The sequence below is a fragment of the Sander vitreus genome, chromosome 16, assembly GCF_031162955.1.
Source record: "Sander vitreus isolate 19-12246 chromosome 16, sanVit1, whole genome shotgun sequence".
Lineage (NCBI taxonomy): Eukaryota > Metazoa > Chordata > Actinopteri > Perciformes > Percidae > Sander > Sander vitreus.
In genome coordinates, this window is record NC_135870.1 from 3,361,306 (window position 1) to 3,378,342 (window position 17,037).

The 17,037-nt window shown below is 41.6% G+C and overlaps 1 protein-coding gene across 1 annotated transcript; it reads left to right on the top strand.

The window, feature by feature from the left end:
• The first annotated feature begins 3,619 nt into the window (after window positions 1-3,619).
• On the top strand, window positions 3,620-17,037 carry tacr1b (tachykinin receptor 1b). The gene is made up of 7 exons (XM_078271894.1): window positions 3,620-3,859; window positions 5,368-5,543; window positions 12,697-12,891; window positions 14,045-14,195; window positions 14,830-15,026; window positions 15,177-15,273; window positions 16,807-17,037. The coding sequence occupies exons 1-7, from the start codon at window positions 3,620-3,622 to the stop codon at window positions 17,035-17,037; spliced, it is 1,287 nt and encodes a 428-aa protein (XP_078128020.1).

Consider the following 17,037-nt stretch of genomic DNA (forward strand, 5'->3'; position numbering starts at 1 on the left):
AACAAGAAGTAACGTCACCCAACATAGCTTAAAGCACCTTTAAGATTAGGAAAAAGATCGTGGTTTGGATTAAAACATGCCTAAGAAATGCGCATTTCCTAGGTGAAACTCTTTAGTTTTTCCCAGGAAGTGAACTCTGCTCCCTGGCTTGAAAGTCCTGCATGTTAATGCTCACTCATCCCACCCCGACCTGCTCCCTACGCGGCCAGCCACGTTCTTATACATCAGCAGTCAATGTAATGAATACAGACAATAAAACGTGTAATGCTTACGAATTACAGTGCTTCGCTTTTCGTAGCTTTTTGAACAAATGGTTCATGAGAAAAGGCTGAACAAATACCAGTTACAGTGCTCTACCTTTCCTAGCTATATGTATGAATGCTTCATGAGAACAGCCTGCTGAATTAGGCCTCCTGCACACTGGCTGCGTGGCGTGAGCGTGGCGTGAGCGTGGTGTTTCTGTTGCGTTTCTGTTGCGTGGCGGCTGCGTGGCGTTTTCTATGTCTTTACACACCAGAAACATGTCTGACGCGGCGCTGCTGCTGCTGCTAGCCTCGTCTGTACACATGTATGTTTCCCATTGATAAAATGAAATAATAGCGTGTTCTTCAACTTTATTTTGTCAATATTTTTGTGTTCGTACATTTGTTTTATTATATATATTTCAATTCCCTTTCCTGAGATAATAGAGTCCATGTTATTGTTTTATCAGAATCCAATTGAAATTAAATTACATTTATATCTACATTTATGTCAAAACCTCGAGACTTTCAAACATCAAAATGTCATTTATTAAATGTATTCGTGTCAAAATGACACATAAACATCTTTTCGTATTCTATGTTGCCTGGAAACGCTTCCAACACGCTTGCGTGTCGCATGAAAAGTAGGCGTCGGTTCTATTTCTAGCATTCATGCGCCTGAGACGTGCATGTCACGCAGGCAGTGTGCAAGCTCTAACCTGTTACCATGGGAGCCGAAATAAAAAATGGACACGCCACGCAGCCAGTGTGCAGGAGCCCTTAGGGTTCTGGCCCCTTTTTTGGGCCAATTCAGCCACTGACTGAATACCATTCATGTGCAGAGCCACGTATCAGATTTCCATTACTTTGGTGAGCTGACGTGTAATTTAGCCAGACAGGCCGCAATCTAGTGACCTTAAGAGTCATTGAGCCCGTGATTTACAGCCAGACGAGCAGAGTGTCACCGTTTGGATTGGGATGTTTAAATGGACGTCAATTGCCTGAAATGCATCAAATGTTGAAGCCTGAAATCAATAAACACGATCGAGACCATGAGCCAATTTCCAAACTGACAGGATGATGGTGGGAAATTTGTGTACAACTTTCATGTAGGCCTATGTGTTCGAGGGATGTACCAATGCATCGTGAATCGGTTATAAAAGGATATATTTAGTTATTTTGACGTTATTTTTTTTTTACAATTTGGTTAAAGGAAACCTAAATTTCTGATGTAGAAACTTGACCAGAAGACACCAGGAGGGTTAAAATAATAATTGTTGGCATGATTTTATAAATCATCTTTTAATGTTACACATACATGTGGCACAGTGAATCTTTAGGATGAACTCTATCTGTGGATGGCTACCTTAGTGACTACAATACATATTGAATAGGCCAATAAGCCTGTCATCAGTGGGGATTTATATTTGCTAATAATATTGGAGGCCCCCCACAGTAACTCTAAAGCCCTCCCAGGGGTCCCAGACCGCCTGTTGAAGATCTCTGGCCTAGGGTGAATAGTGGTAAAGTGGGACACTTTCTGATTTTGACTTTACCTTCTTCATCATTTCTAATTATGATCCAAATGCCTTAGCCTTCCAAACTACTCTAAATGGTGTAAGAGCTCTAGTACATTTAACACGGGATGAAGGACTTTTCCCCAAACACACACTGAGCCAACACCACATTCTTTCAGGCGCGATACTGGGACACCTTTATTGGCGATGTAGGACACTTAACCCTCGTGTTGTCTTCCCGTCGACGAAGCAGCTTTTTGTCATTCTGGATCAAAATGAAAACCTTTTTTTCTCTTTTTCGACACTTTTGTGGCTTTTTTGAAGCTTTTTTGAAGCTTTTTTTCCCCAACTTTTATGTCACTTTTTCTGGTGTCTTTGTTTTTTTTTTTTTTATTTTTTTACAGTTGTTGTTTTTTTATCAAGTTTTTTTTTTTAAAGCTTTTTCTGACTTTTTTGTCACTTTTTCTGATGTCTCTGTCGATTTTTTTTGAAGTTTCTTTCCCATGTTTTTGAAGCATTTTTGTCACTTTTTTTGTTTTCAAATGCTATAAAATCTAATAAAATACCCAAATTAATTGAAAGTATTGAACTGATAATTTATTTTACACTAAAGAACGATATATGGAACCATCCATGTTATGTTTTTTGACAATTTGGTGAAAGAAACCCAAATTTTTGATGTACAGTATAGGACATGGTATAGGTATAGGTATGAAAATGGGTCAAATTTGACCCGAGGACAACAGGAGGATTAAACCACATTCAATTGTTACTGAATGAATGAACTGAAAAGTCTTTTCTGAAAGTATGTGTGCAGGTAGAGCAGATTTACAACATCCAACATCCATTATATCCAATACAATATTTTGTATTGGATATAATTCATATAATTTACCCTCTTATAATGTCTCATTCATCATTTATTCTTGCCATTATGTAGGCTACTGTTATAGGCTATAAATAGAAACAAAGAAAGTCATCACATTAATATTGGCCTGAGCCAACATCATCAGATTGACGCAGAGCGATCCGGGACTAATCCCGCTGCTGAGAGCGTTCATTCCAGATACAGATGTCTCATTTCAGGGTCATTCGGAGTGATTTCCAATAGCTGATACATCAGCCACAGACATGAGTAATCACTGTGTGTGATGGGGAAGAGAGAGGGGGGTGGGGGGAGCTAAACTATCTATCTGTGGATGGCTACCTTTGCTGTAGGCCAGTAACCCCATCATCAATGTTGTGTACATAAAACAAAAATCTTTCCTAATAATATGTTGGATTCATGGTAATATATATTTTCCGAGATATTTTTTCAACAATAATTTGGCGGCCCCCATTCCAGGGAATAACTGGAATTGTTGGGTCTTTGTAAATTATAGTGTGGTCTAGAGACCTACTCCATCTGTAAAGTGTCCTGAGATAACTATTGTTATGATTTGATACTATAAATAAAATTGAAATTGAATTGAAATTGCAGCTACTCTGAGGACCCCCTAGGGGTCCCGGACCCCCTGTTGGAGATCTCTGCTCTAGAGAAAGGTGCCCTTTTCCCCCCTTGAGCCCATGTCCAACAAATTGTCCGTGCACGTCCCTGGTTAAACAGCCATATGAATGTCAACGGTTCACTGACGAGCTGCGTCGTGCGTTTTGGCACGGTGATGTCCTCCGGAGCGCGCCGCTTCACGGTACCTAAAGACCGCTCCAACGTGAGAGTTGTGCGCTTCCCCCCCCCTTTTCTAGATTTTCACCCCAAGCGTTGCTCCTTTTCCTCCTAAAGAGGAATCAATTCCGGTAAGAGAGGACACTAATCTATTTTTAACATCCAACTCAGCCAAACACGCCGACAGAAACAGAAACATGGACTCTCTCTACAACGCAACGGATTTTAACGTCACCACCGGGACAAACGTCTCCGTTAACGGCAGCGGCAGCGACGGCAGCGACGGCTTCAACCAGTTCGTCCAGCCGGCGTGGCAGATCACTCTCTGGGCTGTGGCTTACTGCAGCATCGTCGCGGTGTCGGTGCTCGGTAACACGGTGGTCATCTGGATCATTCTGGCGCACAAACGCATGAGGACCGTCACCAACTACTTTCTGGTGAGCATTAACTGTTAAAAGAAGAAATAACCAAAGAGTTTAGGACAGATTTGGAGTCTTACTTTTTTTTTTGTGAACCCACTAACTTCGTCTACAAAGGTATCATCTGTTTCTATGATCCTTTCATCACCCATACACTTTCACTGTTACATTGAATGCAGTATAGAGGTGGATGAATACTGTCTTTGTCATCATGTATTTTTGTTTTGTCAATGTATATATGTCACCATTATGTGTACTTTTTAATTTATAGTGAATGAGTGCTGTATGACTGCTGGCTGTCTCTATGTTAGTCCTATGTCCTCTGCCTAGGGACTGCAGATGAAAAGAAGTTATTTTTTACTAATTCTGGCATATTTACATGGTGTTTTTTTATACAACAATGTTCATAAATATGCATGGTCCCTATCAAATAAACCAATAAAATAAAAAATTTAATAAATTCAGGAAATGGTGAGTTATCTAATTCTCAATCTTTTTTCAATAATGTACCCCCTGGGAAATATTCTCTGAGCCAAGGACCCCCCCACACACACACCCCAAAGCATTTTTTGGTAGATTACTACTGGTACTGGTACATTACAGCACAGTACCAGCACTGTACTGTATTGTGATTCACTAAACAACAACTTTGTAACTGAAAGACACTCAAATGCTACTTCAAATGTTTAAAATCCATGACTAATTTAATGTATTATTATTATTTTTCATGGAATTATGCAGGACTGATATTTTTTTTAATTAACATATAAAAAGAATCTCACGTACCCCCTGCAGTACTCCAAAGTACCCCTAGGGGTACACGTACCCCCATTTGAGAAACACTGATCTAATTCGTTTCATCATTCTATATGCCAAATTTTATATTCACAAGCAGACATTTTCTAATTAATTTCCTAACTTTGTACCTTTTCCCATAGAACTAAAATCACTTAGATTGGTAAACAAACAAGTAGCCTATTAAACTTGTGGAAACTGTGGAGCTCAGAAACCTCTGACTAATTGTGAATTGATATGTCTACATGCACTTCTTTCTATTTATTTTTATGGAATGAATATGTTATTTTATTGTTTGTATTATTTTGTGTGTTTTTAAAAATGACACTTGATGTGTATGTGCTATTGATGTTTACCTGATTCTTTGTATAATGCATTTTGCTGCGTCCCTCACTCTCAACCCAGAGAGGATAATAACTGAACCAATCTATCATTTAAATACATTTTCTATTTATTGGTACACCAAATAAATGCAGGGTCAGTTAAGTATAACTACTCAATGCTGCATGGACTCTGTCACACTTGCATGTGGACCCATTACTATTTATGTGTACATTTACCGTGATTGATAGACTGTAGTCAAAGGCGTAGGTTTTGTTTCGTGGTAGAAGTAGATGTTAATGACAAACTGATCCTAATTATCAAAGGAAAGTGAGTATGTAAATATGAGCACTTTAATGTCTTTGTAAGTGAGAAAATCATGCCTCGTTAAACTCTCTGCTCTCCTGCAGGTGAACCTGGCATTCGCCGAGGCGGCCATGTCAGCGTTCAACACGGTGATCAACTTTACCTACGGCGTTCACAACGACTGGTACTTTGGTTTGGTTTACTGCCGCTTCCACAACTTCTTCCCCATCGCAGCCATATTCGCCAGCATTTACTCCATGACGGCCATCGCTCTGGACAGGTGTGTGTGTGTGTGTGTGTGTGTGTGTGTGTGTGTGTGTGTGTGTGTGTGTGTTATGGCACTGTTCGTCTTTAGATAAATGTGTATATAAGAGCCATCCTAAACATCTTAAATCCCACGCAGCCCAGAAATCTTTGACTCTCCACTCCAGGACTGGAATCAAAATGAGAGAGCATACCTTGAGGCAAAGTATAGAGGATCCCTTACACTGCTGCAATATAGAGGCAACGTTATTTAATATAAAAGTTTCCTCACAGTTTCTCACTTGCATTGCTTTCTGCGACGTTATGAACAAGGAAAAAAATAAAAACAAGAGTCTGGATACAGCGTTCGAGGCGGAGCCCTGTTTATTCCTCTGAGAGTTTTTCAGTGGAGCACGAAGCCATCATGGAGCCAAAAATTGAAAAAAAGTATCGGTGCTGCTTCCCGAGCCAGCTACTTCCTCTTTATCGCTCAACTAACTTGAACGAATGATTGAATGATTTAATGGTGCCAAATGTTATCGGACCGAATGGATCAAACTTTGTGGGGGTTGTGGCGCTAAATAAAATGTCTTTTTGGACCAGAGGGCATCGCATGATGTACACGGGAGTTGTAATTCCACTGTTTTGGCCGCTATGTTTAATTTGCTTCAAAGCATGGGGCACTTCCTGGGGGCCTGCACGGGACATCCTGCACAAACCCGCCATGTTATATAGCACAACAGCAATTTTTGTAACCACTCTATTACCCAGATTTAAAATAACGCCAGCCCGCAAAACTACTCCGTACATTACGTACACTATGTTGCACTATTGACGAGTTGCAGGTGAAAATATTTCAGTGAGTGTCCAGGGTTTCCCCCAGAAAAGATGTTTATAAGGTGGCAAGTGTCTTTTAAAAAAAAAAACTATATATTGGGTCCTACATTAAATCAGTGCTGAAAGCTTACCGGAGATTTGAAAACATGACTACGTCTAACTTTCCAACCAAGCCGCCCCACTGTAACTGTAGTTTAAAAAACGTCCTAAAAACACATAAAAAAAATAGCCCCCCTATTAATAGTGTCAAAAAATGTTAGCTGACGTTGTTGTTCAGTAGCTAGCTCAGAGATTATTGGCTAATGAAATTCCTGATTTAGCAGAGGGTGGAATCGCCCCTGGAGCAGAGCGGTACCTCGCAGTGGAAACACAACAGCATTAGTTGAGTAATTCCACACAGTAAACATATTTTTGATGTAAATGTTGTAAAACTTACTGTAGGTAATCTTCACATGATGCCGATGTGTTTGCGAGCAGTAACCATAGTGACCGCCTTTGCCGGTGAAATTAAGCAAAGCATTGAGATCTAATATTTAGGAGTCTGCGACCAAAAAGCAAGAAAAAACAAACAGTTAGCAGACATGAACATTGTTGAAAGGATAATTATATAAATTATGACATACAAAAATCAATCGGCTGTCTTTGAATACAACAACCGGGAGTATTCAAAAAGATATTGAAACATGATCAAAATGTCCATTACCTGTTTAAAGCAGGTTTGACGTCTCTGCTGATTGATTTTCATAAAACCAACGGCTGTCATTGACCAACTTTAAACAGGTGGACGAGCAACTATGCTACACCAACAAGTGGCATATGAACACCCCAATTTGGCACAATACACACTTAATGTCTTTTTGAAGCGACAAGGCCATTGTCGGATACCTCTACCTTCAATTATCCTCGCCAATGTCCAGTCCCTTCGAAATAAAGTGGACGAGCTTCAGGCAACAGTAAAGTTTCTTTCAGAATACAGATCCGCCTGTCTCCTCGCCTTGACAGAGACGTGGCTCAAAGACCAGGATCCACTCTCTGATTTTGAGTTGGACTGTTTTGGGGAACCTGTCTGTCTTGACAGAGACTCCACAGTGACGGGAAAATCACTTGGTGGAGGCTTATGTCTTTATACAAACAAGAAATGGTGCAATACGGTGATTGTCAGAGAAAAACGGTGTACTCCTGATATAGAACTTTTGCCTGTATCTCTACGCCCCTTCTATCTGCCCAGGGAATTCCCACAGATATTTGTAACACTTGTTTATGTTCACCCGAAGGCTAATGCCGACCTAGCGACTCGGGCTATGGTGAAGTGTGTGCAGCGGCTTCCACCTGAAGCACCAAACTTCATCATGGGCGATTTTAATAACTGTAAGCCAGGGAGGTCCCTGTGTAATTTTTATCAACATGTCACCTGTGCAACACGACGGACCAAAAGGCTGGACCTCTGTTATGGATCCGTCAAAGGTGCTTATAAATCCTACAGCAGAGATCCACTTGGCATGTCCGATCACAACTCTGTTTATTTGGTTCCGTCCTACAAACCGGTACTGAAGACAAACAAGCCGGAACGAAAGTTGGTTCCGGTTTGGTCAGAGGACTCAATCCAGTGTCTACAGGAATGCTACTGCTGTACTGATTGGGATCTATTTAAAAATGAATGTAAGGATATTGATGAGCTTACAGAGACTGTCTCCGCATACATCACCTTCTGTGAGGAGTTAGTCATTCCTAGAAAACTCATTTCCATATATCCAAATAATAAACCTTGGGTCTCCAAATCTGTTAAAAGTATAATTAATCGACGAAATATTAGTTTCAACCAAGGTAACATGACTCAATATAGAGTATTTAAAAAACAAGCTAAAAAGGAACTTAAGCTTGCAAAACTTAACTATAAAGACAAAGTTGAGAACATGCTGAGCACAGGCAACTCGCATCCTGCATGGGAGGGTGTGAAAGCCATGATGGGGATGCAGTCTAAGAAGTGTCCGATTTCCCTCAATGGCATGTCAGACCGTGCCCTCTCAAATGAACTGAACACTTTCTATAATCGTTTTAATACTTATGACTTTAGTGAGGAGTTGTCAGTCTTTAATAACGTTGCCCCTGGGCAGAGCAATGTCCAGGTTGACATAAATAAGGTCCTGACACTCTTCAGAGGTTTTAAGGAAAGGAAAAGTCCTGGCCCTGACGGCATTGGAGGCCGTATATTAAAGAACTGTGCTGAACAGCTGGCAGACATTTTTTGTTTTATTTTCAAAATGTCCTTACATCTCCACACCGTTCCTAACCTTTGGAAAGACTCAATTATTATTATTATACAAAACGGGGAGTGGAAGATGCAGCATGTACTCTTTTTAACTTGATCTATACCCAACTTGAGGGTGCAAAGAGCTTTGTGCGGCTGCTTTTTATTGATTTTTCTTCAGCCTTTAATTGCATTCAACCACATATTTTGGCAGGGATCTTAAAGAATACTTTTAATATTGATCCTAGTCTTATCTGTTGGCTGATGAACTTTTTAACTGACAGGTCTCAACGCGTGAGAGTGAATAGCATCTTATCCGATGTTCTCTTTTATGTTTTATTGTTGTTTTATTGAAACTATTCTTTCTTTTGCCTTTGTGAGCTGGTTTGGGTCCCTCACTCGTAAAAACAAAAACAGGCTGCAATACATACAGTCGTGAAAAAATGAGGACACCCATGCTAAAGTTGTCTAAAAAGAGGAATAAAAAAATTATCTTTTGGAAATTGATCTTAATGCCTTAATTAAAAAAATTAGGAAAAATCCAACCTTTAAGGACACCAATTTTGTTTGTGAATGAATAATGTATCGTAAATAAATAAATGTTCTTCCTTAAAATACAGGGGGCATAAGTAAGTACACCCCTATGTTAAATTCCCATAGAGGCAGGCAGACTTTTATTTTGAAAGGCCAGTTATTTCATGGATCCAGGATACTATGATCCTGATAAAGTTCCCTTGGTCCCCACATCATCACATGCCCTTCACCATACCCCCACATCATCACATACCCTTCACCATACCCCCACATCATCACATGCCCTTCACCATACCCCCCCATCATCACATACCCTTCACCATACCCCCACATCATCACATACCCTTCACCATACCTAGAGATTGGCATGGTTGTATTTCAGTTAGCCTAATAGCTGGTTTGATTTGCATTGAGAGACGATTTTATGGAAAGTACCCCATGCCAATCTCTAGGTATGGTGAAGGGTATGTGATGATGGGGGGGTATGGTGAAGGGTATGTGATGATGTGGGGGTATGGTGAAGGGTATGTGATGATGGGGGGGTATGGTGAAGGGTATGTGATGATGTGGGGGTATGGTGAAGGGGATGTGATGATGTGGGGGTATGGTGAAGGGTATGTGATGATGGGGGTGTATGGTGAAGGGTATGTGATGATGGGGGGGTATGGTGAAGGGTATGTGATGATGTGGGGGTATGGTGAAGGGTATGTGATGATGGGGGGGTATGGTGAAGGGTATGTGATGATGTGGGGGTATGGTGAAGGGCATGTGATGATGTGGGGGTATGGTGAAGGGTATGTGATGATGTGGGGGTATGGTGAAGGGTATGTGATGATGTGGGGGTATGGTGAAGGGTATGTGATGATGGGGGGGGTATGGTGAAGGGTATGTGATGTGGGGGTATGGTGAAGGGTATGTGATGATGTGGGGGTATGGTGAAGGGTATGTGATGATGTGGGGGTATGGTGAAGGGCATGTGATGATGTGGGGGGTATGGTGAAGGGCATGTGATGATGTGGGGGGTATGGTGAAGGGTATGTGATGATGTGGGGGGTATGGTGAAGGGTATGTGATGTGGGGGTATGGTGAAGGGTATGTGATGATGTGGGGGTATGGTGAAGGGTATGTGATGATGTGGGGACCAAGGGAACTTTATCAGGATCATAGTATCCTGGATCCATGAAATAACTGGCCTTTAAAAATAAAAATCTGCCTGCCTCTATGGGAATTTAACATAGGGGTGTACTGACTTATGCCCCCTGTATTTTAAGGAAGAACATTTATTTATGTATGATACATTATTCATTCACAAAGAATATTGGTGTCCTTAAAGGTTGGATTTTTCCTCATTTTTTTAATTAAGGCATTAAGATCACTTTCTAAAAGATGACTTTTGTATTCCTCTTTTTAGTCAACTTTAGCATGGGTGTCCTCATTTTTTCACATGACTGTAACTCTCTGACTGACTTAAAATCGCTATATGAAACAAAGACCTTGAAGAAGGCCCAGTCAGTCCTGGCTGATATAAGCCCCCCCCGAACAGCTACTTCATGTTGTTGCCGTCTGGCCGCAGATTCTGTCTGCCTAAATGCAGGACAAACAGACACAAAAACTCTTTTGTATCTATTTGTGTCCTCTATTGATAGTGTCTGCATTCTATTGATGCACAACGAATTGACCCTCGGGGATAATAAAGACTCCTTGACCTTGACCTTGATGTCTGGTAACAAACCCTGTGCTTGTAAGCAGTGGAGTGACAGAGGCATTTATACTGTAAACCAGCTATTCAATGAGAAAGGTATGTTGAGTTTTGAAGATCTAAGAGCTAGTTTTGAGGTCCCCAGGACATCCTTCTTGTATCTGCGCTTTAGATCAGCCCTAAAATGTTATGGAGTACCATGGGGAAACAGTCTTGAGCCGCACCCAGTCATTAAATGGTTTGTTGATTTTCCTGTGAGAGGATTAGCGTCCAAGATCTGTGCTAAACTGATGCAAGTATCCATAGGAGAACTCTCAATAGCGGGGTAATGGGAGCAAGAGCTGAGCCCTGAGGGGAATGCAATTAATTGGGAGACAGTTTGGGACAACATTCCCACTGTTCCAAGAACCCAAATCACCAGCAGATCCACTTCAACATATGTCATAGGACATATTGAACTCCTCAGAAGAGATACGTCTCTAAAGTCATTCCCACTCCCTATTGCACGTTCTGTCAACCTGAACAAACTGGAACTTTCCTGCACATGGTCTGGGAGTGTGAACAGGTGCATGAGTTTTGGAATAAAACAACATCAATAATATCTGATGTGATAGGATGTCGAATTCCTACTGACCCGATTGTTTTGTTACTTAATGACGACTCTATTAAACGAATTAGACCTGCTTGGGAGACAGAAGAAAATTTGGCTAGCCGGTTCAACCGCAACCAAGAAAATGATAGTTCAGCGCTGGCTCCCCCCGCCCCCACTCGCTTTGTATGAAACAGTGGTTGGCGTATTTTCTAGACAGAGTTATGCTGGAGCTCTCTACAGAAAGGATTAACAAAGCCAAATCATCAACTGTAGACCTGTGGAAAGGTGCAGCAGCACAAGTATCAGTCCTAATGAGCTCAGCATCACAAGAACTAGAGGAGAGCGACTAGGCAAGGTGTGATTTTTGTTTTGTTTTTGTTTATTTGTTTGTTTTGTTTTCCTCGAGACCGCAGAGGGTGGGGGGTGGGAGAGGGTTTTTGTTCTTGTTCAATTGTGTTTGTCTGTTCTGTATGTTCAAAAATATAAAAATAATAAAAAGTTGATCTGAAACAAAATAAAACCAATGGCTGTCTGGAAGGTTTTAGGGAAATTAAAGCTTTGGACAATGGTTTGTAATAATGTAAATTATACACAATTTGTAGTTAATGAAACACACAAACCCAGCACAATGTATTTACAGAGTTAAAAGAGTTAAATTAAGTAACTTAAAGTGCTCATATTATGCTCATTTTCAGGTTCATAATTGTATTTAGAGGTTATATCAGAATAGGTTTACATAGTTACATTTTCAAAAACACCATATATTTGTTGTACTGCACATTGCTGCAGCTCCTCTTTTCACCCTGTGTGTTGAGCTCTCTGTTTTAGCTACAGAGTGAGACCTCTCACTTCTGTTCCATCTTTGTTGGGAGTCGCACATGCTCAGTAGCTAGGTAAGGACTACTAGCCAGTCAGAAGCAGAGTATGAGGGCGTGCCCTGACAGTACCTAGGTAAGGACTACTAGCCAGTCAGAAGCAGAGTATGAGGGCGTGCCACGCTAGCAGCTAGGCGAGCATTAAAACGTGTGTTACAAAGTGACCACGTTTGTCTCTGAAGTAAAGGCTGGACTACAATAGAGCTGTTTGGAGCAGTTTGTGAACAGTGTTTTCTGTTGGAGATGGTAAGTCCCTTTGGGGGGGACTTTGGGCTTTTTCACTTTGTAAACCTATAACGTGCACAAAAAAGATATATAGCAAAATAAAGGAAAGGGAAAAAGCATAATATGAGCACTTTAACAGGATATTTCTACTCATGTTTACATCTTCTGTGTGTCTGTCAGATACATGGCGATCATCCGCCCGCTGCAGCAGAGACTGACTTCCACAGAGACCTATGTTGTGATCGCTGTGATCTGGATGCTGGCTCTGCTTCTAGCCTTCCCTCAGTACTACTTCTCATCCACCGCGCTGCTGCCGGGACGCACCGTCTGCTACATAGACTGGCCGGAATACACCCCTGTCGACTTCAGGAAGATGTGAGTACAATGGCATAGGTTTACTTTTAACATTTATAATTTATAATTTTATAATTTATACTTTTTAGTATAAATTATAAAGTGGGGAAATTACAATTTACACTCTGTTTGTTCACTGCACACAGGCCTGAAATACACACACACACACACACACCGTCAGTAACTTAGACACAAAAACAGGAAAAAAGGATGCAGGTTGAAAACCCCCCCGAAGTTACCCTTTAAAGCAGTGTTTCTGAAATGGGGGTACGTGTACCCCTAGGGGTACTTAGGAGTACTGCAGGGGGTACGTGAGATTTCTTTTTTTATATGTTAATTCAAAAAATATTAGTCCTGCATAATTCCATGAAAAATGTGACTATAATAATAAATTCATTTAGTCATGGATTTGAAACATTTGAAGTAGCATTTGAGTGTCTTTCAGTTACAAAGTTATTGTTTATCTCAAATATCTGGTAGCTCAAATATTTGATATCCAGTATTATTCCCTTCTTACCATATATATATATATATATATATATATATATATATATATATATATATATATATATATATATATATATCTATCTCCGGGGGTAATAAGGTTTGATCTGTTGTCATCTCACATTGCTTTCAAAATGAATTATTGTTATTATCGTCCCCTGGCTGCCTCGTGTCACACACACACACACACACACACACACACACACACACACACACACACACACACACACACACACCTTCTCAACCTCTCTGCAAAATAAGGCAGCTTTAATTTAGTGGTCTGGATTTTTATTTGGGCTGGAGATTAGAAATTGTAAACAAACATTGCTATGCCAGCCTTTTCAAGAAGGTGGTTGAAGGAATCAAAAAGCTGTTTCACACAGCTGCATGTAAACGACAATATTAGTGGAATATTTATTTTCGTAAGCTATGAAACAGTAAAGATTTAAAGGTAAAAACTGGAACACACTGTGCACCAGCAGTTCTGTAAATACTGGATGGATGTGTTTGAAGAATTACAGCAGTTCTTCCAGCGCAAATCACAATATCCATCCATCCATCCATCCATCTTCATCCGCTTATCCAGGGTCGGGTCGCAGGGGTAGCAGCTCCAGCAGATCACAATACATTAATCATATTTTTTTTTCCTCCTCATCCTCTCATTTCACAGATACTATGTGTGTGTGACACTGCTGATCTACTTCCTGCCCCTTTGCATTATGGGATGTGCGTACACGATCATGGGTGTCACCCTCTGGGTGAGTGAGATCCCTGGAGACTCCTCTGAACACTACAAAAACCAGCTGACCGCCAAACGCAAGGTGAGACACACACACACACACACACTCACACTCACGTCGCTACTTCATGGCTCCTTGAGGTGGCACTTTTGGATCTGTTTGTTGCATTTTTTTGATGTTTTTTGGCATTTTTTCTACGCATTTGTCGCCTTTTCAGCGTTTGTGTTCTACTGAAGTTTTTGTTTCCTTTCTTGTTTCTTTGTTGCTTCTCGTGAAGTTTTTAGCGCTTTTGACGTTTGTTTCCTCGCTTTTTTCAAAGTATTCTTTTGCTTCTTTTTTTTTTTTGTCACTTTTATCAAAGTCGTTTCTTTTTCAAAGTCTGGAGCCGTGCTCTATAGTTCTGTCATTTTAATTTACAGACTTAAAAAGTTGTTTTCTAACAGTTTGGACTTAACCTTTCCACAGGCATTTTGTATTCATAGTTAGACCAATACAGTGATGTATCATTATAGGATTGTCTAGCAATATATTGATTATGGCAGAATTGCTGTATCGTGATATTAACACACACACACACACACACACACACACACACACACACACACACACACACACACACACACCTTGTGTCTTGTCCTATCAAACACTATCATTTAATTGAATGGTTTTTAAATAAACTTAAACTCTCCGTACACTCTGTGTGTCTCTGTGGCAGGTGGTGAAGATGATGATCGTGGTTGTGTGTACGTTCGCCGGCTGCTGGCTGCCGTATCACATCTACTTCTTACTGCACCAGTTCTTCCCCGATTTATTCGAGCAGCGCTACATCCAGCAGGTGTACCTGGCCGTCATGTGGCTGGCCATGAGCTCCACCATGTACAACCCCATCATCTACTACTGCCTCAACAGCAGGTAGGACGTCCGCTTGGAAAAAAGCGTGTCACGCTGTTGGTGTGTTTCTCTCTCTCTCTCTCTGTCATGTGGTAGGTAATCTGTATTTGTGTCTGTAATCCTGCCTGTTTAATCCATCCTGTTATGAAATATCTGTCTTCCTCTCGGCAGGTTCAGAGCAGGTTTCCAGCAGGTGTTTTGTTGCTGTGTTCCCACCGACGCCAAGGAGGAGCTGCAACTCAAAACGCCGCGCTACCTGCACACACAGGTGAGTGCAGGCCTGGAGTTTCATCATGTTAGGGGTAGTCTCGCTAGTCCACACAGCATTCCAGGATGGGAGAAAAACGTGCTCTGGTTTATTGGCATTTCTTTAAACCAATCACAATCGTCTTAGCCGGACGGAGCAACGGTGCCTCTGCAAAATAGTCTCGGGAAGGACCTTGTTTTAGTGGAACATGTGTACGTTCTAAAGTAGTTTTAGATGTGCAACAGAAAACTCAGATTGGACAGATAGTCTAGCTAGCTGTCTGGATTTACCCTGCAGAGATCTGAGGAGCAGTTAACCATAGTCCTCAGAAATCCACCAGAGGTTAGAACGCCAACACAAAGGAAGAGGAATGTAACAGACACCCGACGGAATTTCCAGCGGCACCGGAGCAATCCCAGAAGTGGAACGTCGTCGATATGGACTATGTTAGGCGCAAGGCCACTTGGCCTTTGGTGTTAATTGTTTGAGGGCACAAAGGCCAGTGCAGCATATATGGACAACAGGGTGGAGCCAGGGAGGATGAGAGGGGGAAGCCAGCATTGTGTATGGTTTCAATCATCTTGAGTGGCGCTAAGCTCTGGACGCAGCAACGGCAGCTCTGCAAAATAGTCTCAGGAAGGAACTGGTTTTGGTGGAACATTTGCACCCCACAAAAGAAAACGCCACATACAATATTAAATGAATACAGTAACGTGAGCTATTTAAATTAGCTGGATACGTGGTTAAACTACATTTGTTCTTACCAGTGTATCGCTTTGTGTATTTTGTCCACAGCAATCCCACCAATCAGTCTGGAGTTTAGAGAGGAAATGCTGTGAAACTATTCTTTGTAAATCTTTACAATCTTTCACAGAAGCAACCAAGCAGGCCTTCCTTGTTGCACAATCCAAAATCCAAATTGTCTTCAAAACTTGACATTTTCAGCGTGTAACGCGATTCCGGGTAATGTTGCTCGATGCGACCGGAGTTTAAAGTAAACACAAAGAAAGCGGAAAGTGAGGGACATCCAGTGGAACTTACGGCGGCGAAAGAACTAGCCGATAAATGAACCGTCGTCGTTCCAGACTAGGCGTTTGACAAAGTGCAGTTTAAACGCAAACCGAACCAAAGAAAAAATGCAACGATGTTGCAACTTCAGCCCCGAGTCTACTAAAGGAATCTATAACATAAAGGTGCAGTAAGCAATGCTGCACAAAGATTGTTGAACTCAACTGCCAAACAAATACAACCCCCACCTTCAGAAGCTCCGCCCCTAGATTCATGGACAGATAACTATTGGCCGGCACATTCACATGCTGCCTCCCCTTCTACCACCAACTGTCGCCACCTGTTGCTGATTGGCTGGAATTATGTGACCCGTGCACTCCTTTCTGTCTGTTTTCCATTTACGCAGCCAAGGCTGTGTATTAACGCCGGATTTTTATTTAGCGCACATAGAAAATAGAGAGCTAGGTGAGGTGATTTGCTAAATTTGACAAAAAAGTGTATTGGATTACCATCTCTGACTATACCTTTAACCATGTGTATTTTCAGGTGAGCATATACCGAGCCAGTCGGGCGGGGACGGTGGTTTTCAGCGCCATCCACCCTGCAGCAGGGGAGCAAAGGAGGTCGGAGCTGCCATCCTGCAGCCCTCACAGCCAGCCTCATGTGGACGTCACATCCAACGGCTCGGGCTCAGAGGCATTGACCAAGAGCCCCGACAGCCGCGACAGTCCCGACAGTACGGACAGTCCCGACAGCCACGACAGTCCGTCACAGTAG

Bases quoted from the DNA above. Each gene is read 5' to 3' on its own strand.
- tacr1b (XM_078271894.1), top strand. From the start codon at position 3,620: ATGGACTCTCTCTACAACGCAACGGATTTTAACGTCACCACCGGGACA. The intron at 3,860-5,367 runs GTGAGCATTAAC...GCTCTCCTGCAG, and splicing joins CCGTCACCAACTACTTTCTG to GTGAACCTGGCATTCGCCGA. The intron at 15,274-16,806 runs GTGAGTGCAGGC...GTGTATTTTCAG, and splicing joins CGCGCTACCTGCACACACAG to GTGAGCATATACCGAGCCAG.